Genomic DNA, 22,440 nt, shown 5'->3' on the forward strand with positions numbered 1-22,440 from the left:
AGCAGAGGAGAGTGTTGGAACTAACTTTTAAATCTTGTTCTGTCCCGTCCCATATTTGGGTTGAAGGCTGACTTCCTTCCACTCACCAGCCCTGGCATTTGCCAAAACCCTCTATACACCTATCACTTGCCATTCATTCATTCATTGTTTCAAAGATTTCTCAAAGTTGATTTAGCGATATGTCTGGCACCATGCTAAGCACTACAAAGATAATGGTGAGCAGGACAAAAAGGGCCCCTACACTCACTCCCGTTCTCGTGGAGACAGGAGACAAGTAAAATGAGCAATTACAACACAGTGTGATTAGCACTTTGCGAGGATCAAGTAGAGAGTGTGATGGGTTTGCATTTCCCCCGAACACATTTCACTCCGACCTTTCCGCATCTGCACATGTCTGGCCCTGCCAGCCGCTGGTCATGCCCTTGCTCTTCTCTCCCAGCCGCAGCTTTAATTGTCCATTAAATTAATAGACGGAAGATGCTAGAATGAATCTTTCGACATCACTTCAGTGGAACTGGCAGTGCTCTGCCAAACGTGACTCTCGGTGTCTGATCTTGGCTGACCCAGTTTCTCTGCCTCAGATGAGCAATGACAGTGCCCCATCGGCTCTGTTATCTAGGTCATCGAACAGCAGCCACAGCGCAGCCCCCTCTGTGCCAGCACCCACCTCTCCTGCGTGTGCAGAGTTCCTTGCACAGCCTTCCGGTGGCATTGGGTGACCTGTGCACATCTAGCCTGGGGTGGGGGGGTGGTTAGCCATGCACGGCTCAGGCTTCCTGGTCCTTGGGGTGGGAGTAGGCACCGTATCAGGGTGTGGGTCCTGTGTCTTGCAGGTGACCACTTCAGAAATGCCGCCCTCCCGGTTACCGCAGAGCAGTGGGCGTAGGTTGCAGTTTCCAGGCCCTCTTTCCTCCTCCCTCAGTTGACAGCTCAAGTCCAGAATCAGAAGTCTGGGTCTCGGTGATTAAAACAACAGCAAGCAATATAAAACTGTGCACATGGTCTGCCCAGGTCACGTTGGTCAAGAACATGGGGTCTGGAATCCCAGCTCTGCCTTCTTGCTGTGTGACTTTGAGCCGTACGCTTGGCCTCTCTGAGCCTGTACATGGGGTAATAGAGTCTACTCATGAGATGTCATAGATAAGTAGTTTAGCACAATGACTGATGATGTTGTAGCCATTTTGTGTGATAATAACAGTTATTATATGATTTTCAAAATTCAGCTCCCTTTTCTGGTTTGGGGATAGAAGGTACATTTGCATATTTTCGGTCGAGCCTTTCCGTCCAACCCCGTGTTGACTGTAGCCACACCTAACAGACCACATGTAGGTAATGAGCTTTCTTCCCCTGCGCCTCCTTGCCCCTGCTCCATTTGACACGGAGCTGTCTTCTGGCCTCCCCTACAAGTAATGACAAGTTCTTTTCTTTCTTTCTCCCCTCCCGTCTTCTCGCCCTTGTGTAGGTGCAAATCGCATTGAGGTTCTGGCTGAAGTCTGGGACCACTTCTTCACTGAGACTCTCCCCACCCTGCAGGCAATATTTTATCCAGTCCAGGTCAGTCTCGCTGCAATGGCCTCGGCTTGGCCTTTGCGGCCTGGAGCCTCCCGGTGGGTGGGGGAGAGCCAGGAGGTCGGGGCCTGAGTTGGCTAAGGACTTGGGGGGGGTCTCTGCAGGGCGTTCTGGCTCTGTATTTAGTGTCCAACCTCACGTAAAGAGGGGGCCCTGCAGAGGCAGCAGTCTGCCTGCCCTCGACCCCCTCTCGGTCTGGAGCTTGTCTGTGCATTCTTGCAGAGGTTGCTTCTGTTAGTTTCCAGAAGTAGAAAAGGTGGGGAAAGCAGAGGTCTCCTTTTCTTTCCCTTTCTCCCCCCTTTCTCGGAAGCACGATTTTAAGCAAGTTTCCTGTTGCTCCCAGGCTGTGGGAAAGGAGTCGTGTTCCTTGCCCTCCATGAGGGATTCCTGAAGACAGTGTAGCAGGAAGAACACTGGACTTGGGATCTGGTTGGGTTTGGGCGAATGCTTTTCCCTTCTCCGAGCATAGCTCCGTTTCTTGTCCTGCAAAGTGAGGAACTTAGACTGAAAGATGAGAGGCATCTCTCTCGTGTTCTTGTTCTGTGACCTCAGCTCATTCTGCCCTCTGAGTCCCCGCTGCCATCCTGCAGGACGGGTCTGTGCCAGGCCAGAAGGGACATCCCCTATGGCAGGCTGAACAAGAGACCACCTCTCCAAAACATAAGTCTCCGCCACACCCCCGCGCTGCCCCGTGCCCACTGCCCCACCCACTCCTGCCCCAGGGTCAGGGCTTCACATCCAACCGGGCTGCGTGGGGGCCGGAACTACCTCGTGCCAGAGGTGATGACCCACGTGCTTTGTTTGCTCTGAGTGCTGCTTTAAAGGAACTTGGGGTTCTTTGAACTATTTCTCAAATATTTAAACACCGGGGGGGGTGGCTATCCCTGTAGAGTCCATTTCCCGTTCAGGACCTGCCCCTCACAGCTTCAGTGGAAGCCTGCAGTCGCTGCTCTCATCCCCTCACCCTCAGCCCGTCCTGTGCCCCCAGGAGAGGATGGATGGCATGTATGTGGCCAGGCAGCCCCCCCCCCCCCCCCGAGCTTCTCCCTCCCCTGCAGTAGTCACTCCTCGGCCAGCAGTGGGTCTCAAGAAAGACAGTGCTGGGATGGAGGGTCGACAGATTTAGCAAATGAAAACACAGGATGCAGAGTTAAATTTGGATTTCAGACAAACACGAATAATGCAATGTTTGAGACATATGCTAAAAACTATCCAAATTTAACCGAACAGCTTGTGTTTTATTTGGCAACCCCCCGAAGGGAGTTTGTAGTCCTGGGTCTCTGGTAGGACCAGTTGGGCGTGGAATTCCCAGGTGCAGGCACCCAGGTGGGTTTAGAATGGGGAGTGTGGGATCTGGGTGGGCATGGTCCTGGGGCGGTCATCACAGGGCCAAGGGCCCTCTTAGGCTCTGACCCAGGCGGGACCCCAGCTGTGCGGGTCAGAGGCTGCTACTGCCCTGCTTCTCTGGAAAAATGGTAAGATCTGAACAATTGGTGTAGCCCTGTCCATCTCCCCCTAATTTCTCTAGTGATGCTATGGTTGGTCCAGACACCCCACTTTCAGATCCCCTGGCTTAGGGGTCCTCACTACTCCAGTAGCACCCCCCGAGGTATCTGTGAGTCCAGCCAGGTCCTTCTCATAGGTCCCTCGTCGGACAGGTGTGGTTCTGAGTGCCTGCTCTGTGCGGGGCTGCAGACCTTTGCCCACCTTCTTCTGTCTTGTAAAATGAAATGGCTCCTGGAGGTAAAGCGAGGGCACAGATTTTTATGGGATGAGTAGTCAGTGCCAAGTGCTGGGTCACGGTGCAAGAAAGAAATGGAAACTGTGGGACCTTGGGAAATACGGGGGCGGGGTGTGGACTGCTGTCAGGGCAGATGGTCTGGAAGCGGTGGTTGAGCTGAGCCTGTACGGCGTGGGTGGTGCTGTGTGTGTCTCTTGGGGCTGCAGGGTAGGGGGTGCAGAGATGGCCAAGCCCTCTCACCTGTGTTTCTGCAAACCTTCCTGAGGTGTTACAGGAGATGCAGAACTCAAACCTTGGGAGCCTTGAAGGAAGGGAACCTATGTCCTATTTGGTAGGGTAGGCCTGAATGATGTTTTTGTCTCTACCGAGAGCAATTGATATTTTGTATGTTCTGTGTATATACACACAAAGGAGAGCCTTGGAAACGGGTCCTTTCCCCCCTTTTCTGTCTGGGTAGACTTCGGGAGCTCTAAAATCAAGTAGTTCAGGGTTGCAGTCTAGCTCTGCGTGGGACAAATGACTGTCACTTTGGGCTCTAGGATTTGTCACCTGTGAAGTGGGTTTTAGGATAGCACCTCTATCAAAGGGTGGTCACGGGCACTGAATGTATTATTTACCTTAAGACTACTTAGAATCGTGCCTAGCCCATAGTCAGAGCTCAGGAAGTGTCAGTTCTTAGGGTTATCCCTGCACCCACCCCACACAGTTGAATGAGTCCCTTTCTCCTACTTTCCCAGTCACTCTTCTTCCTGAGTAACATGCATGCATGTAAGAGTCTAATAGGTCCCACACTTTCCTCCTTTGCCTGGCATGTGACTGGTGCTCAAACATTTAATGGATAAAGCGAAAGAAGCAGCCTTGAATGTGGGGAGGAGGTGGTGGCTTTTTCTCGTTTCCCCCATTGTCCTCTCTTTGCCTTCTTTCTGACCACTCATGGCGCCCGTGACAGACATGCCCCCCCACCCCGCTTCTATGTAACATCTTTGCATTATTGAGGCAGGTTGAGTCAGAGCTTTCATTCTGAAGGGTGGGGGCCAAGTCTCTGACTCTTTGGCAGCGCTGCCCCCACCCTAGGCCTTGCAGACACCCTGTCCTCTCCCATCCTGGGTGCTCTGTACCCCAAGTGGTTGATGGCAGGTCCTGTGAGCTCTCCCCTCCTGACACTCTGCCTCTTCCCTCCTCCAGGGCCAGGAGCTGACCATCCGCCAGATCTCCCTGCTGGGCTTCCGAGACCTGGTCCTGCTCAAGGTGAAGCTGGGCGACCTGCTGCTTCTGGCCCAGTCCCAGCTGCCCTCGTCCATTGTCCAGATGTTGCTCATCCTGCAGGTGAGGCCCTGGTAGAGACACGCCCCCAAGGCTGAGAGAAGAAAAGAAGGGACTACGGGGAAGGAACCAAGTGACCAGAGCACCTTAGCTTCGTGTCGTGTCCTTTAGTCACTTATGTTCCTTTGTCACTGAGCATCTGCAAGGTCCCTGGCACTGTGCTGGGATCCCAGTGGGGAGGGAGCAGCAACGCCCTGTCACTCACACAGTGGACACCCTTCTCTCCTCTCCTCTGTCAGGGAGTCACAAGTTATGAATAACAATAAGAACCTCCTGCAGGCTAGCTCAAGCCAGACCAGGACTCCCTGGAAGGTTCCTGGGGCAGATGGGCTTCCCAAGGGACTGCAACCACGGGGAGACCACAGTCGGGCCACAAAGCCCGTCTTTCTCCACCTACTGGTCTCTGCTTCCGTCTGGTCCACCTTGGTTCTCTCTGACGCTGCCTCTCCTGTCCTGGCCTCTCCTGGACCCGGCCTTTCTATCTGCAGAACTGCATTCCGTGCCTTGGTCCGCACCTAATGAAACGTGACGTCTCATAGCTCGTGTGTTTCCTCCAAGAGACAACCCCAGATGGTTGTGTGGCACCTCTTTGTCCCGATTCTAAATCAACAATAGGAAGACGAGCTCACATTTGCTGCTTCCTGCCAGGCACGTGCCAAAGACTTTATTAAGTGTGTTGCTCTCTGAGTCAAATTATCCAAACGACCGCGTGGTGAGGTGGGCACTGTTGTGGTTCCCACTTTACAGGTGAGGAAAGTGAAACTCAGGGAGTTTATGTGCTTGCCCGAGGTCCCTTGGCAAGGTGATAAGATTCAGAACTAGGTACACTCGGGGAAAGACGGTGATTGCCCCAGCTTGAACTACGGAACTCACCTCAGCACGGCCGGCTATGACCTTGAGTGGGATCAAGGAGTACAAACATGACCTCAGCGATCCCAGTCCTATGGATGGGGGTGCATACTTCTCAAGGAACAGGGCTTGTGGGCTAGGGATACCCCCAAAAGGAGATGACTAACCAACCATCCTTCACCTCTGTACCAATTTCAGATGCTGCAGTATCAGCTCTGAGCCCGTCCATGGGAAGACAGTTCCATCCTTGTCAGGCAGCCTGTGACCCCAGGGGGTCCTCTCAGCAGGGGTGGGACATCAGCCTTGGGGCCCTGACATCTCCCTTCCCCTTTGGCCATTCTCTTCCTGCTCCCTAGTTGGACCAAGCTTCTGGGCATTCTCCCCCTTTCCTGAGACCAGAGCAGAGGCAGAGTTGCCTCACAGGATGAGAGTGGGCGTAACTGGCTGGAATGCCGGCGCGGAATTGTTACGGCGGGGAAGGAGAAGGTGAGGGGTGGAGAAGTGCGTGTGCAGCTCCTGTCTGAGGAACAGAAAACAGAGCTTGGAACCCAAATAAGGAACCCAGAAAAGGGCGCCTGAGGTTTCGGATAGGAAGATTAGGAAAGTGGGGTTTCCACCCTCTCATTTCCGTGTCTAATATTTCAGGAATGAGAGGTGATTCCTCTTTTGTTGTTTTTTTTTGGGGGGGGGGGAGGAGAGTTGAGGGAAGGGCTGTCACCTGTGAACAGTAGACCAAGAGGGCCTTAATAAACCCCAATATTTCAGGCCCTGTGCCCAACAACCCAGCCACGGTACGAGACAGCTGTCATCTTCCCCCGTGGAGTCCCTAAAAATGGTTAGTCTGCTGTCCCAGGGGAATCTTCCTCCTTCCACCTTGGCCCCCACTCCACTTTGCTCCCCACGGGGCAGCTTTAACTCTTCAGCGGTCCACGGGGATCTTAGGAAAACAGCCCAAGTCTGCACCCTGGCCTCTGGCCCCTCCCACCTCCCCCGCCTCGCTGGAACCTGACTTCCCAGCTGTTCAGCTCTCCAGCCACACTGGCCTTCTGGGCCTTTCCCTGCCATGCAGGGACCTTTGTGCCCCTGTTCCCTCCACCCAGAGCACTGGGTTTCCAGCAGCCCACCAGGCCCCTCCGGTCAAGGCAGAGCTGTGTGTCTTCTGCCTTCGGCACGCAGCACAGTCTGTGGCACATAGTAGGTGTCAATTAAACATTCGTTCGGTGAATAAGGGCACCAGGTAGTAAGAGCCGCAGTAGGACTGAACCCAGGTCTCTGGCCTCAGCCCTCTCGGTGGTGAGCCTCACACGGGGATTCCAGCCTTGGGGCGGGGCGGGGGACGTATATCTGGAGAAACTCTGGTTGTGACAAATTTCTGGGAAGTCGGGCAAGGGAACAGCCCCCACTTTCCCTTTTCACAGATGTGGGGAGGTTCAGAGAGGTGGCCGAGGAGCCCAAGGTCACATCTTAATTTTTAAGAGATGAGTGTGTCAGTCATTCCTCAGCTCTTGCTTTTTCTACCTTTCCACTCAGCCTTTCTGGGCTATGCCCGCCTCCGCTGCCCCCTGCAGTCTCCCGAGGTACTTGGAAATGCCCACGAGCTTTTAAGATGGTCCCTCTCTAACACAGAGCATTTGGCACCGTTACCCTGGGGCCCTCCTGGGACTAGTGCTAAGAGCCCAGGTTTGCCCTCCCTCACTCAGACCTACAGAGCCTGGGGCTGGGAGTGTGACAGGGACACACACAGGGTGTCTTTCCTCCGTCGAGGTCCATCTTCCTGAGCAGGAAGGACAGCAGCTTCTGGGTCTGAATGGGACTTGCAGGTTGCACTGCTCTGGACGCAATCCTACCACAGGAAATTTGGGTCCCCCTCTCTCCCCAGCCCACCACCTTCCAACAGCGCCCTGAGGTCCAGGCTGATTTTCCCTGCCTGATTCTCTTACGGGGCAAAGAGCCATTTCTCAGGCCTTGCTCCCTCCCTTTTCCAGTGCGCTTCCAAAGTGTCCCTGATCAAACCCCCCCACCGTTTCCAAAACACACACGGGGCTCCAACTTTTCTGCTGTGTGCAGCGTGGCCCCGTCCTCAGGCTGTCCCGGGCAGGGGCTGAACTGGAGACTTAGCCCATCGAGGACTCTGGTTCCTCCTGGCAGGTGCAGGCTGGTCCTGAGATCACCCTAGGACGGCGCCCTGTGCCTTTAAAGCTGCCCCCCTACCCCAGCCACCCCAACCATCCTGGAGCCAACAAGGGACCAAGTCAGCCTGCTTCTCTGGGAGCACCCACCGCACCTGGTGGTCCCCAGCCTGCAGGAGTGGGCCCTCCAGTTTTATTGCCCGACCGTCTCCCTCTGCAGTCCCTGAAAACCTAAAGTGGGTTCTCACTTTAAAGGGGGGGTGATCGAAAACCCATTCCACCTTGAGAATCTGACTGGCAGCTCGCTGGGCCGGGGACAGCCCCCACGGATCCCTGTCTCTGCTCCCCTGCAGGCCCTCCACTGGAGAGCGTGGCCTGGAGTCCTTCCCAGTGGTCAGCGGAGTCCCCCAGGAGTCCGCTGGTTTTTAAGGAAACCATGGTTACTTCCCGGCTCCTCTCCGGGTCTGACTGCTGTGCCCTTGTTCTGGCTGGTGTCTGCTCTGGCTTCAGCTCAGAGGCCTCTGGTTGTGCTGGGCTTCTGAACTGGCTTCGTCTCAGTGCTAAACCTACATCTTGTTCCACAATGACTCCCCCTTTCTTCTACTGTTCTGGACTTTTTCATACTCTGTCCCCCTTTCTTTTCTAGCCTGTTAACAAGTGTCAGTGAGATGTGCGTGGAGCCAGACAGCCTGGGTTCCAGTCCCGGGTTTTTGCCAGTCACCAGCTGTGTTTTCCTGGGCAACTTGCTTAAACCCTCTGGGCCTGAGTTTCCTTGTCTGTGGCCTGGAGAGGAGAGTGTCAATGTCCTCGGGTTGTCGGGAGGCCTCTGTGCTTTGACACGTGTCCCGTGCCTGCCTGCTGAATGTGGAGCAGTCACTGTGACAGCGAGTCTGGGGCACCATGGTTGGGACCACACCCCAACCTCAGAGCTGGGGTGGGGACTGTCCCGACCCCACTGTGTTGGTGGGACCTGTGGGAGAGGCACCATGGCACCCACCATACACAGTTCTGATCACGGGGACCCACGACAAGTTCCTTGGGCGTCAGGCCTCGGTTTCCTGCGCTGTGGTCACGAGGATGCTGCCTGCTGGTACCACTGCCATGAATGTAGCAAGAGGGCCAGCCGGCTGTGGCGACTTTGACTGACATTTGCCTCTCTTGGATGTTTGTTTCCAGAGTGTTCATGAGCCCACAGGCCCAAGTGAGGGTTATCTACAGCTGGAGGAGCTGGTGAAGCAAGTGGTTTCTCCTTTCCTGGGCATCAGTGAGGACCGCAGCGCCTCGGGCCCCATGTACACACTGGGTAAGGGGCACAACACTCGACCTACCTGGAGCCTTGATGGTCACACCGCCACTGGCTACGTTTTACTGGGCCCCGATCATGTGCCAAGACGTTTGCTTCTGGGGCAGGTCCATGCAGATGTGTGCGTGTTGACCCCTCCTGCTTTCTGGCTGGCCCGTGTCTCGGTACCCTCCTCCCCGAGCCGTGATCCCTCCCCCGGGGCTCGGACTGTGCCTCTGTGGCGGTGCTTGTCTGGTCCGTGTCTCGCTCAGTGGCTTTGACCTTTGTCTCGTGCCCACCACGTTCATTTTTCCTGTATCTGACACCAGAAACTGGGCGTTCCTGTACCACTCCCACTTGAGTGAAAACACCGCCCGTGGTCGTTTGCCTTTGAAAGCTGCTGGAAACGGGAAGCCGGCTCTGGCACACGTGGCCCCATGAGCTGGAGCTGCTGCCCCCCACTCTGTTTCTGGAGGTGCCGCTGGGGCCTTCGCCCCAAGGAAAGGGGCTCCCGCATTTGGAGACCAGTCCTACTGGGGACTGTCTTGGGGTCCGGAAAGTTAGTGTTATTGAGTGTCAGGCTTGGTGCTAGCCACCCCAGGGAAGCTAGAGATGAATCGGGTTAGTTTTTTTTATCTCAGTGAAACCTCAGTCTGGCTGGGAAAATAGCTCTATAATAAGGCTTACCATAAAGGACATTTCTCAGTTACCCTCTGAAACAAAAGCTCCCCAAACGTCAGGATGTTTTGTCGGCTGTTCTATCTCCAGTAACTGGCATGACGTCTGGTATACAGTAGGCACTCAGAAATGTATGTTAGATGGATAGCGTCTAATGGAGCGTAGATGGAGGCCAGGGTGACCAGCACCCACATAGGTGCAGAGATGGAAAGAGATTCCCCGAATTTATAACCTGTGGCCCCTTCTCCTTGCTCGAATGGAGCTGGAGCTGAGCTTCAAAGCCGAAAGGAGAGGAGCAGCCCCGGCGAGGCGCCTGCCCCTCCCTGGGCCTCCCCGCTGCAGAGAAAGGCAGGGCCGGCTGCAGTCTTCACAGCCCCGTCATGTTTCTCTGGAGACATCAGCTTAACCACAGCCACCGCAGATCGGAGGGTGCCGGCCCCAGCCTGCCGCCTGCCAGGTTCCCCACCGGCTCCCTCCCCTCCCTCCTCTCTCACTCATTCCGCACAGGAGCTGGAACCAGCCTGAGTAGAATCTGCCCTCCTTGCTGTGACTGGTTGCCGTGTTGCCGTGCCCTCCTCGGAGACCAGCTTCCCGCTCGGGCTCAGCCCACCGGTCACCTTGCCGAGGCTCCCTGAGTGGGGCGGGAGGACCCAGGCGGATGTCGGGACGCCAGCAGGGGTTGGGGGGCCGTGGCAGGGACTCCATCCATCGTGGCCGGGCCTAGAGCCAGGCAAAAGGGTGGATGCAGAAGTGTGTGCAGTGAGGATTCCAGGAGGGGCGCCTTCAGTTTTCCAGCCAAACGAGCAATACATACTTTTTCAAATTATGAAGCAAAGGCCTAAGGTTTTATTCTTATGCCAGGGCCAATCCTTGCCTTCTAAGGTGTTGTCTCAGTAGGGGTAGAGAGGGAAGGAAATAACCGTCTTTTGATTTGTTTGTTATTATTAATTAAGAAAATGCACTCTAAGGCCCTGTTCTGGGCACCTTGTGGGGTGCTGCGGGTATACCTGTGAACAAAACTGACCCAGCCCTGCCCTCGGCGAGCTCGGTCCAGTGAGAAAAGTCACAAACAACAGGCGGTGACTCATCAGGGCACAAGTGCTCTGCATGGGGAAGTACAGGGCCAGGGCCCCACGGCAGGGGAAACTTACCTGGAGGGGAAATCAGGGAAGGCTCCCTGGGGGAAGTGGCAGGGAAGCGATATCTCTGATGGGACCAATAGGATGAATATGAGTTAGCTGAACAAATGGGAAAGGCGGACTGTCCCTGAGGCCAAGGGCAGGATCTGCGGGAGGGCTCTGGGGTGGCGGTAGCGGTTGCAGCATTTGAGGAACTGAAAGAGCTTCAGAGCTGCACAGTGGCTGGCGTTCAGGGAAGCCCCAGGCACAGGCAGTGTGCTGGGCCCTGTGCTGAGCGGCCTGGGCACCGTGCCACCGAGTGGGCACCGTTGTTCCCGTTTCACAGGTGAGGGAAATGAAGATTGGGGTCACTTGGCTGTCGGAGCCAGGCTTCCAGACCCGCAAGCTGCCTGCACTTCCCCACAAGCTCTGCCTCACCCCCTCACCACCCTGGGAGATGGGCCTTCCCTCTCATCCCCAGCCCAAGAGGCATCAGACCAGACACCTCTGCCCTCCCTTACCGAGGACAGTCCTTTCCAGACTGAGAGAGGCCTCTCCGGGCCTCCGTCTCCCACTCTGCAACATGGGGACAGTGACCTTTACCCTGCCCGAGGGAGAGCCGTGTCCAGATGGCCTGCTGACGTCCAGACTGAGGAGATGCGCTGGACACGAGAAACCCCTGCACCCTCAGGAGGGCTCTGCCACCGTCCCCTGGGGCCTGACCTGGGCCGGGAGTGGTCCAGGGCAGCTGGCGATCACCTGAAAAGCCACCACGTAGCAAACACCTGTCCCGTTCCAGGAGCTGGGCCAGGTGCCTGGCCTGTATTCCTTCCGTCCTGGCACGACCTGCAGGAGGCAGGGCCGGGGCGGGTGCTGTGGCCACCTCCATCTCCGCATCATTAAGACACATCCCCAGGGTCACGCAAGGGCAGAGGTGACCAGAACCGGAGACGTGGTTTTTCTAAGACGCTCCCAGGTTTGATCCCGGGATTTGTGGGAAGACTCTTTCTCTCTGCCAGCCAGGCCCGTGGGCTTGAGGGATAAGCCTCATTCCCTGGACACGCAAGGCTTGCTTCAGAGAGAAAAGATGAGTCTGAGACTGTGGAGTGAGAGTGCCTGTGTGTGTGTCTGTGTCCCCTCCAAAGCCGTCATTTTTCTCGGGCAGTGGGGAAGGGAGGGATGATAATGATATCTTAAATAGGCCGATCTGTCAGAACCCAGGCCCCCATCCTACCTTTCTCCAGAAGTTCCCAAATTTTCCAAGCCGCTGCCCCAGCTGCAGACAGGGCCCTCGGATCAAACACTGCAGGCTCCATTTCTCCTGCACAAAAGCCCTGGCCTCCCACACGCCCCCCGCCCCCATTGTGTCTCCAGGGGGAGGGCCCTTCGCCTCCAGATACTGTAACTTCTCCTCCTGACAAGTAGGCATTCATGGGCTTTCAGGTGCAGCGGCCTGGAGAGGGACGCCCACAATGGACTTGGTGTGCAGGGGTCACAGTGCCTGCATTATGGCCGCCACTCCGGTGGGGCCTGGCCGGTGAGCCGTGGAGATCAAAGGCCTGGGAACCAAGTCCCCAACAAAGGGCCGGGGGACCGCCTCACCCAGGCTTTCTTCTCTCAGTGGGTGTGAAAGGAGCTGCCATTGCGGGCTCCGTGCAGGGCGAAGAATGCCAGAGCTGGGCGGTGGGCGGGTGGTGGGGGAGCCTGGTGCCTGAGGAAGGAAAAAAGGCTCCCCTCGCCCCATCCAGAGTGAAAGGCTGGAGGAGGCCCAGGGGTGGGTCCCTTCTCTGCGCAAAGGGCACCGAGGCAAGGGAGGGACCTTTTTTTTTCCTGAGGCCCCAGGGGATGCTGACAGCTTCATCCGTCCCTTGGTGGGAGGTTTCCTTCTCTGAGTGGCAGGACCAGGGCTCCCTGGTGCGAAGAAGTGGGGAGAGAGCAAACAGCAGCAGTGTGGGGAGCTGTCCGTCAGGCCTGGCGTCTGTTTGGAGGCCTCCGGGGCGCCCAGTGGGGGCTGACCCCACTGGGGATGCAGTGGATGCACTTGTGTGAGGGGTGCATCTGGAGTGCGGTGGGAATTCGGCAAGGAAGCACTGTCTGCCCAGGGGACTCGACACAGCCCCGAGGCCCCTGTGGTCTGGGCTCTGCCCACACCCGATCTTGGGAACCAAAACATTTCGTCCAGAAAGCAGAAGGAAGGGCTGTTGGCCTCTCTGGTGAGTCATCGCAGGGAAGGCAGGGAGCAGCAGTAAGGACAGAGGTGGGGCCAGCTGCGGATGGAGCCGGGCCTTGCAAACTACAAGGGCTGCATTTCAGCTGTGTGGCCTGGAGTAAGTTACTTCACGTCTCTGAGCTGCCAAGGGCTGAGCGCAGAGGAGAAAGGCGTTGCCCTGCCTTAGGGCAGGACCCAGGCAGAGCTGCACCCCTGCTAGAGGTGGTCTGGCCCCTGAGGAACCATTCCAGATGAGGCGCTGTGTGTAGCTTCCCCCTCCCTCTCCTGGACCCTGGACCACATCCTGGCACCAGCCATGCTGTGTAGTCATGGCCTAATTATCTGTCGACCTGCCCCTGAGACTGTGAGCTCACCGAGGGCAGGGCGCACGTGGTTCCCCTTGCAGCCCAGACCCCAGCACAGGCCTCTCAGTGAGTGAGTGGATGGCCAGTCTGGGTTCCATCTGTCAGTCACTCTCAGAGGAGCGGGCCCATCTGACATGACCCCTCTGCGTGACTCCTCCGAATCCCCACAGTGCTTTTGTAAGTACCTCTGCCTTGACATTGGCCATGTGGACCTGTTTGAATTGTTGGCTTGTTTGAATAGTTGTCTCTGTATGGGCCTCCCAGGGGTCACAGGCAGGGCCTCTGGTGTTGGCTTGGGGCTCGAGTCCTGGTTTCATCACTAACTGTGACTGTGAGGTCATGTAGCAGCTCAGCCACACGTGCCTTTTCTGCAAAATGGTCTCCAGGAGATTCTGTGGGTGAAGTCCGTCCTTTTGTGATTCAGTACCCAGCACATAATAGATGCTCAGTTAATGGCTGTGCCTAAGACAGCTCCCTCCCACACGTGCATCTGAGCACTGGGCTCCTGGCCCTTTGACAGGCTTCATATCACATTCATGTTTCTCTTTGTCCTGCAGTGAGCACGGCATTTTGCACTTTGTAGCTCAAGAAGTGTTTATTGCAGGGGCAGGGGGAGTATACAGGAGTCATGGGGACCCCCTCCTCAGGTTGCCCACCTTCACTCTGGGCCCAGCTCTCAGCAGCAGCCCCACTGGCCCCTCTTGTCAGTTTGCTGCCTGCCAAACCCTCCGAGGACTTTGGGCAGCTGGACTGACGATGTCAGAGAGGTGGACGACACCCTGGTGCCCGTCTGAGACAGGCTTCCTGTCTCCTTCTACCGGGTCGAGGTCCGTGGATACCATCAGTTGCATTCCCATGTTTCCCGGAGATGCTGCTTGTGTCTGCCGTGCACATCTGTCCCCCATGCCCTCAACGCACCTGTGCCCTGGGCCCCGCCTTCATTCTGGCCCTTTCCTTGTGCTGCGCCTGCAGCACCCGCACGTAGGAAATGCTCAGCGAGCACTCTCACCCCATCACCAGCCAGGCCGGCTGGAGAGTGGGGGCCACAATATGGGTGTTGCCATTGCCAGTCTGAAGTGCTTGTGTTTAACAGCAGCGGGAGAGACATGACTTGTTTTCAAGGGCATTTTTAAAGGATGGTTCTTTAATGGGGTCTCTGCTTCTTTGAACTCTTCTCTTGCTTCTGTTTTATAGGTATCGATTTTGTGGTCATAAAAGTAATACATGGTTATTGTAAAAATGTGGGGACATTATAGGAATGTGTGGCTTCAGACAAAACCTCTGCCACAGGCTGGCGTAGATTCTTCTGTCTTGGTTGCTCCCTGGCATTTTGTAGCCTATTCTTTCTTCCTCGTTGATTAAGAGGTTTTGACCTCCCATTCTTTCCTCCTCAGTTACAGCCTTTGCTGGTTTTTCTCTTGCAGCCAGGCGCCACTCCCGGGTCCGGTCCAAGGTCACTGTCCTGAACTACGCCTCCCCAATGGCCACCATCAGCCGGCCACTAAATGAGATGGTCCTGACCCCTCTGACGGAGCAAGAAGGGGAGGCCTACCTGGAGAAGTGTGGCAGTGTCCGGCGGCACACGGTGGCCAATGCCCACTCGGACATCCAGCTGCTGGCCATGGCCTCCATGATGCACCCAGGCTTAGGCGAGGAGCCCGGCGCCGAGGACAAGTGCCTGCTCCTGCCGCCCAGCTTCTCCGCACCCCACCGCCAGTGCTCCAGTGAGCCCAGCATCACCGACGGCCCCGACCAGGTGGAGGAGGTGGCGGGGGGCAGCCAGGAGGACTCGGAGGCAAACAGTGCTTCCCTTGGCTGAATGCCCACGTCCAGGACGTCCCAGCTCCGGCCCAGCAACCAGGATAAGGACGGTTCCATCCTGTGAATCACCAAGGGGCTCCTCCTTTGGGCAACTGCTGCCTCCTGTCTTCTTGGGGACAGGCCTAGCCTAAGTGCCCTAGGGGAAACCTAGTTGTAAACCTCTCCATTTTCGTGACTGTGACCACCTCTTCGCAGCCACACGGACCCAACTGCCTAATGTTCACTTGCTGACTTCCAGCCTTGCCTGCCTGACTCGGATCCTCGTCTCTGGGCTCTCCCCCCTCAGATGCTGGACTGTCCCATGGTCCCAATGCAGTATCCCAGTGCCCTTGGCATTGCCATAGCAGGAGGTTATCTGAGCGGCGCATGAAGCCAGCAAGGATGTGTTGGCTTTTGGAGTTCCCCTATAGGTCTGGTGAGGCAGAGGCTTGTGGGTGAAAAGATACCTCTCCTCCCCTGTGTGTGTCGGTGCGGAGGGAGAGGAGAGAGCAGCCCCTACCTACCAGGACTCTGGGCAAGTGCCTTCCTTGTTTCAGTCTCAGAATTACTGGGAAAGAATTGCCCACTGGCGGTAGGGTCCATCCGGGTCCAGCGGGGCGGGGCCAGAAGGCAGGAGACACCTGGCTTGGATGAAGCCTCTGCATTGCCCCCTCAGGCTTCCTCCCAAGCTCAGGGAACTAACCTCCCTGGTGGAGTAGCTGATGCCTTCATCTCTTTTACTTTAGAGACGGACCGTTTTCTGTTTGTTGTGGGTGAAGGGCCGGCTGATACCGACCCACGAGTGTGTTCCTGGATTTGACTTGAATTTTCAAAGCGTGCATCGTCTCAAAAACAATTGTTTGCAAATATTTGCACATAGGATGTTTCACTGCTCCTTTCCGACGGGGTGTGTCTTCAAGCTGAAAAATAAGGACGCCCTCCAGGGAAGGGAGACTGGACGGGTTCGGGGGCGAGAGTGGTCCGTGGTGGGCAGGGTTCAGAGGCGGCGGAACTCGAGCAGCTGGATTCGCATCTAGAATGGCCTGTGTGTGTGAGCGTTGTGGTTTGTAGGAGAAGCTGCAGCGAGGTAGGGAGACAGCTTGCCTTGTGGGCAGACGGTGGCGGCAAATGGAATGTCTGCATGCTTCCCAGTGGGGGGAGATGGAGGAAATGTTCATTCCCCGTGATTAAAGGAGAATCTGGGTGCGCTGGGAATTTCTGACGTGGGAGCTCTCCACGTGCGGTCGGGGCAGCAGGCTTTGGGGCTGTGCTGCCTCCGCACCCTGCTCCCCCAGGTCTGGGCTCGCGGTCCATCTCGGACCTCTGTTCCTCTCTGAATTCACCTGTTGGCCCCACTCACAACAGCTCCAGAAGAAAGGAGAAGGCTCCTCTGGACCCTTCTGGCACCCTCTGGGTACCCTGTTGGGCTTGGAAGCTCTGTGAATAAAATCTAGAGACATGAGTCAGCCTGGCTTCCCCTGGGGGGGCGGGGGGCGGCTACGAGGGCAGAGGACAGTTGCAGCAGCTCCCCGAAGCCTTGACAACCTTTCCCTTCTGGGGGAAGATCTGAAACGTGACCAGAGTTGTGCTTCTGATGGCTTGTGATTGGGACATTGTGTCTAACGAGTTTCATGTTCATCCTGCTACGAGAGTGATGGGAGAGAGATGTTCAAAGGAGACCTGAGAATTTCAAACGACCACAAAAAATCTTGGGGTGCGCGTTGGATAAAGCCCACAGATTGACTAACACGCATTAGCAGATGGCACATCAGTAGGTAACAACCTGACAATTTATTTAACTGATGGCTTCTGTCCTGTGGTACACTAAGCACTGGGGAGTGGTATTTATCGATCCAGGCAAAGTAATTAATGATGCTTGGGTCTAAGGTTTTTTGGGGTTTTTTTGGTTTTGTGGTTTTTTTTGTTTGGTTTTTTTTTTTTCGTTTACAACATTAGCAATACACATGCTTTTAAATGCCTTTTCTGTACCACAAATGACCCTGATGAGGACGGCAGTCACTGGGTCAAATGTGTGGGTTCGGACGGGGAGTGCTGGGCCAGACCCGGGGGACTTAATTTTGCCGGTGACTGTTAGCCGGTTTACAGCTTCACCTGGATGTACATGCCTGAGGTTTGCACAGCAAACATTTGGGACGGTACGTAGGAAAATTGTGTTCATGTTCACAGGCATTTTAACACTCTCAGAGCTGGTGCAAGAGGGACAGTTGTTGTGTTTTAACCACTGCCTCTGCCCTTTACGAGATGAAGATTCATCTTCGTCGTCTGAGCGAGGATGTTCCTGTGGCTGAGGTTTAATGACAGGAAGCGATCACGACGCTAAACTCTGAGCGAGCTCACAAACCAAAACCCTTCCACGGTGTCTGTTTCCAACACGGATTCAATAAACATCATTTCGTACGCGTTACCACCCTGTGCCCACGTGTGGTGCCTTGATGGAATTTGCGAGCAAGCGCAGCGGCCCGTCTCGCACCCTGTCCTCACCCTCCCTGTCCCCGCTCTTCCTGCTTCCACGTCCCTCCTGCTGCTGCCTGGTCCTCTCCCCCAGGGCTAGGCGGCAGCCTCCCCGCAGCCAGTCTCCCTGGGGTTTGTTTGCATCCTTGTTTGGACTGGCAAGTGCTTTCCTGGAGAAAGGGCCTGTCTGCGGTGCTTGGAAAACACCGCATAGCGTCCGAGAAGGCAACACCCCTTCTCACACCAGCTCGGTCTCTTCCCGGAGTGTCTGAGCTCGAGGGGACGCTTGACCGTATTTACTCACCGACTTTCTCGGATTCCCCTGCAGTTCTGTGTGGCAGAAAGAAGGTATACTTCACTCTCGGCATGAGTTTTCCTAGCATGAGTTTGCAAGCTTCCCTAAGCCTGAGGCCTCTGGAAGTTTAGTACGAGCATCTCAAGAGGTGTGGCCCGAACTGATTGAAGGTCCTGGAGGACGTGAAGGGGAGTGTGTCCACTTTTGTCGAGTCTTCAGAGGCTGTGACTACAGCAAGTGGCCGCCGAGCAGTCTGCCTGGGTGGGTTTCCTGTCATTGGTGCGCCCCCGTCTTCACGCACCCATCCCCTCATCTACCCATCGCGGGTTTGCGGGCCTGCCTCTCTGTGTAGGCGCTTTCTTGGGCTGGGGATGCAGGGATGGACATAACCGAGGTGCCAGGTGTTTTGGAGCTTACCATCTAATGAGGAGGGGTAGCAGTCAAGTCAACACAGGAGTTGCAGGTAATGGACAACACCGGATGGAATGACGTGGCAAAACGCAGTGACTAGAGGGTGACCTGAGGGGAGGTGTCTAGGGAAGGTCTCTCTGACATGGAGCTGAGCTCTGAGTGATAAGGAGCCAGCCTTAGAGTCTGCTTTCAACTTCTATTACTGCCGTAGCAGATTAGTAGCTTACAACAACACACTGATTATCTTACGGTGCGGTAGGTTGCAAGTCTGACCTGGGGCTCACTGAGCTGAGATCAGGGTGTGGGCACCAGCTGCACTTGCACTAAAGGAGAATCCACTCCCTCACCTTTGCCAGCTTCTGGAGGCTTCCGTGCTCCTCGACTCCCGGCCCTCCTCCTCCATCTGTAAAGCCAGCAACGGCAGATTGAATCCCTCTTGCATCCATCACACCAACCCGCATTCTATTCTACCTCCCTGTTCCACTTCTAAGGACCCTTGGGTTTCCATTGAGCCCACCCAGGTAATTCAGGATGATCTTCATCTCAAGATTTCTGTGGGCAATGCCTGTGCTACGCCCTGTGCTGATGTTCCTGGTAATAGAAAGGCCAGCCACACGGTGTGCTGGGGACCCCGGGAGGATGAGGCTGCATTGGGTAGTGGGCAGGGGTTGGGCTGGTCTCAGAGTCCAGGGCAGACTGGTTGGCCTGTCCCAGAGTCCTTGGAGCCTGGCCTCAGCCCACTAGGGCCTGGATTCCCACAGTGGCCATGATTCTTGGTCCCTTGCTCAAATCTCTCTTACTCCTCATCTCATATGCCTGTCAGGCCCTCATCACCCCGTTTGGACCCCTCCGACTTGGTACCAACTTGCCTGCAGACCTCATCTCTCCCTGTGGACATCCCCAACTGGTTTTTTCTAAAATGTAGCCCCTACTTAGAACTTCCCCCTGGCTTCCAATGAAATCTACACACCTGAGCTTAAGGTGTGTAGAACACCTGTCAGGGTTCTTTCCAGGCTGACCCCCACCTGCCTTTCTAGCCTCCTTTGCTACCCTGGCTGCTCGCTGTCCTGGAAAACTGCCTTCTTCCTTCACTCCCTCCTCTGGGTACAAAGAGCCACTTCTATTTCTGCACATTCTCAGGCGCTGTTTGGCCTAGCAAAACAGAGTTTGAAGTCGTGTGTTGAATGAATTAGTGGGAAAGGGATAATTCTGACTTTTATGCCTCCCCCCAGGTATTTACAGAGGACCGTCACCCCCTTTCCTTTCTCCTCAGGCAGGGGCCTTCCCCATGCTGCTCTCTGAGCATATTCCAGCTGAGGCCATGTGGCCAGGTGACGCTGTGAGCACAGGTGAGGCCGGGTCTGAGCCCTTCCTGCCCCAGCCAGTGGCTGCCATGTCCTTGCAGAGAGCCAGCCCGGGCTCCACAGGGCTGCTGCTTTGCTCCTGGGCCTGTCTCCTTTCTGTCTAAGACATTCCTCTGGGGCCTGGAACATGCGCCTGAGGGAGGGAGGGCGCCAGGGCCCGTGTTATCTGCAGCAGGGCCATCTCTTTGAAGAAACCCTCCTGCCACGAAGTACAAGGAAGCCCTGCCGGCTAGCTCGGCTGGTTAGAGCATTGCCCAGATGGGCCAGGTTTGGGGATTTGATCCTTGTCAGGGCGGTCAGGGCATGTACAAGAAGCAACCAATGAATGCATAAATAAGTGGAACAATAAGGTGATGTCTCCCCTTTCTCTCTCTCTCTCAATAAATTTAAAAAAAAAAAGAGGAAGTGTCCCAGGCCAGTGTGGCCCTGATACCAACCCTCCCCTACCCCGCCCCTTCCCTCAGGATCCAGCACAGAGGAGACTCATATTCTGCTGCCCTGGTAGACCAAGCCCTATGGGCACGATCCTCACAACAGCGGTGTAAGGCAGGTATCACCCCCATTTCTTGGGTGGGGGAACTGAGGCCTGGGTTCTTTAGGTGATGGAGCTGGGACTCAACCCCAGGCTCTTCCACCCACATCCGGTGGTCATCCTCTCTACCCCGTGAGCATCCTGGCTCCATAGAGAATGAGGAAGCAGGACAAATTAGGCCAGGGCTCTAAGGCAAGCCGGTGTAAGAGAGGAACCAAGCTGCCACTCTTGTTTTTCTCCAGTCACTTCCAGAAAATCTCACGGTGCGGGGAGTGGCGTGGGGGCACTCTGGCGTCCTGGACAGCAGGTTTCTCATGTGGAAAAGATTTCAGTGGTTTTTTTCTTTTGAATAAGTTGAGATTTGGCTTTAGAAAATAATATTTTAATACATTAAATAATCACTTAAATACAATTAATCATTTCAGAATTAATATTCAATTTAGGGCAAATTTTTAAAAACCAGGTTTTTAAGTTTGGCTTATGAATTTTATTAGTTTATAAGTCTAGCTGACTTTTGCAATAACATTGGTGGAGGCTTTGACTAGTGTCTGGGCCTATTTACTAGCTCAGCTCAGCACTTCAAAACACTTTTAAATGCATTTATAAATTGAACATACTTATTTCTTTTTTAAGTGCTCCAGTTTTTCTGACAACATGCAAAATCTTCCCAAATCCTAAACTGTTATAGGAACTGATAAATTCAACTCACAAATAAGGCAAACTTCAAACATCCTTATACTCTGCTGAAACTTGGATGTCGCCGTGAACAAAACCACAAGTCTGAATTAGTTACTGAACTACACATCAGAAAGTGGAGCTCTCCAACTGTCGCTGGCACGGGTCTTATTGCCTGAAGTATCACATGTCTCTAAAACACCAACCGCGCACAGATTCCTCTCTCACTTAAAAAATACCAGTTCTGTAGTTTTGTTCCTCTTACATCTTTCTACACTGAAGCCTAATCTTCCTGGTGGTGTGGGCCACTGTCTCTCAGCTGCAGGCTTTTCCCATAGTTTGGGATACTGGGCTGGGAGGCTGCCCGCTACATTCCCGCTTTGTTAGCTGGTCCCTGTTAGCTCTGCCAATGGGGGGCGCTAGAGGGAGGCCGGTGGAGTGAGAAGGTGCCTCTGCCAGCATCTCCTGGCAGGGATGAGTGCCTCTAGTAACCACAGGTAGTTCTGTCTGCAGTGTTTCACAGTCCCAGAACCAGCTTCAACGTCTCCCCACGGCTGGCCCGGCCCCTCCTCAGAAGCCCGAGCTCCGGCTCTCAGGGCCACTCCTCCAACCCTGTGAACCTCAGTCACCTCCAGCTCTCCCTTTTGTTTCCCCACATCTAGGGGTGGCAGTTGCTCCCTGTAATTACCACATCCAGGATTCCTCTGTGTCCCCCCGCTTTGCCATTTGATTTGTCCAAAACCTGATTCCTAATACCAACAACTGTTGGTATTAAACACTCTCTGTTAAAATGATGGATGAGGCTGTTGACCCCTGAATGGACCCTGACTGATGAACAGGGGGTGAAAACTGCACGCTCCCTGAACAAGACAATCACCATCCCGGTTAACTGAGGTTGCTCATGACCAGAAATTTCCTTTGGATGTGAGACCCAGAGCAGCAGACATTCAGGGTGATTCTTCTCACCCTGCACCCATCTAGAGAAATTAGTATTTCAAGTGATTTTGGTAATTCATGAGATGACGGGGGAAGTGAACTCAGTTCCTGTCCCCAACAGCACCTGGGTGACATTTATGATGGCTGAGTCAATGACTTCATAACCTAAAAACGTGCTCTTGCAGGCAGTTGTCTCGCACAGGTGCCTGGTTCTTCGCTCTACCCTCAAAAGCACACCCTCCTCACCAAGTCACTCATGAACTTGGTTCTTAATTTCCTTGGTCCTTTGCCCTACATTTGATGACTTTTGGGAAGAATCCTAAGCAATGTAAGTATCTTGAATCTTAATAGGCTCCAGAATTCTTTCGTAGTCTCAGGACCAATAACTTTTAAGAAATGCCTAAACTTCTGTTTTGTATCAGTGGAATGTCTCAGGTAGTTTCATCTGGGATCCATCTTATGAGGTCATTCCATTTTTTGGGGGGAGACTGATCTAGGATCAAGTCAATTGCCTGTCAACAAAAACTTCTGCTGCCCATTCTAAGGTAGTTCGAAGACAGGCTCAATAAATGGAAATAACATAAGGCTTCTGGTTCTGGCCATAGGGGAATGGTTTGTCTCAGATTAATCTTCCTGCCAAAATACTTATAAAAGTTGGACAAAATATATAAGGTAATTGTTTGAAGGAATTG

General features: G+C 54.7%; 1 protein-coding gene across 9 annotated transcripts in view; it reads left to right on the forward strand.

The window, feature by feature from the left end:
- The window catches only part of PRR5L (proline rich 5 like), a 69,675-nt gene extending 52,195 nt beyond the window's left edge, over positions 1-17,480 (forward strand). For 8 of the 9 annotated variants that reach the window (XM_045825639.1, XM_045825637.1, XM_045825631.1 and 5 more), the window contains 4 exons: positions 1,463-1,554; positions 4,496-4,636; positions 8,788-8,914; positions 14,688-17,480. In XM_045825639.1, coding sequence (XP_045681595.1) covers positions 1,463-1,554; positions 4,496-4,636; positions 8,788-8,914; positions 14,688-15,082 — 755 coding nt within the window. In that variant the 3' untranslated portion in view covers positions 15,083-17,480. Of the gene's footprint in view, positions 1-1,462; positions 1,555-4,495; positions 4,637-8,787; positions 8,915-10,078; positions 11,164-14,687 lie in introns of those variants that run through there. The other variant, XM_045825640.1, reaches the window with a different exon arrangement.
- Positions 17,481-22,440: the final 4,960 nt, after the last annotated feature.

This window comes from Phyllostomus hastatus, unplaced genomic scaffold, assembly GCF_019186645.2.
Source record: "Phyllostomus hastatus isolate PE091 unplaced genomic scaffold, TTU_PhHast_1.1 phas_scaffold_585, whole genome shotgun sequence".
NCBI lineage: Eukaryota > Metazoa > Chordata > Mammalia > Chiroptera > Phyllostomidae > Phyllostomus > Phyllostomus hastatus.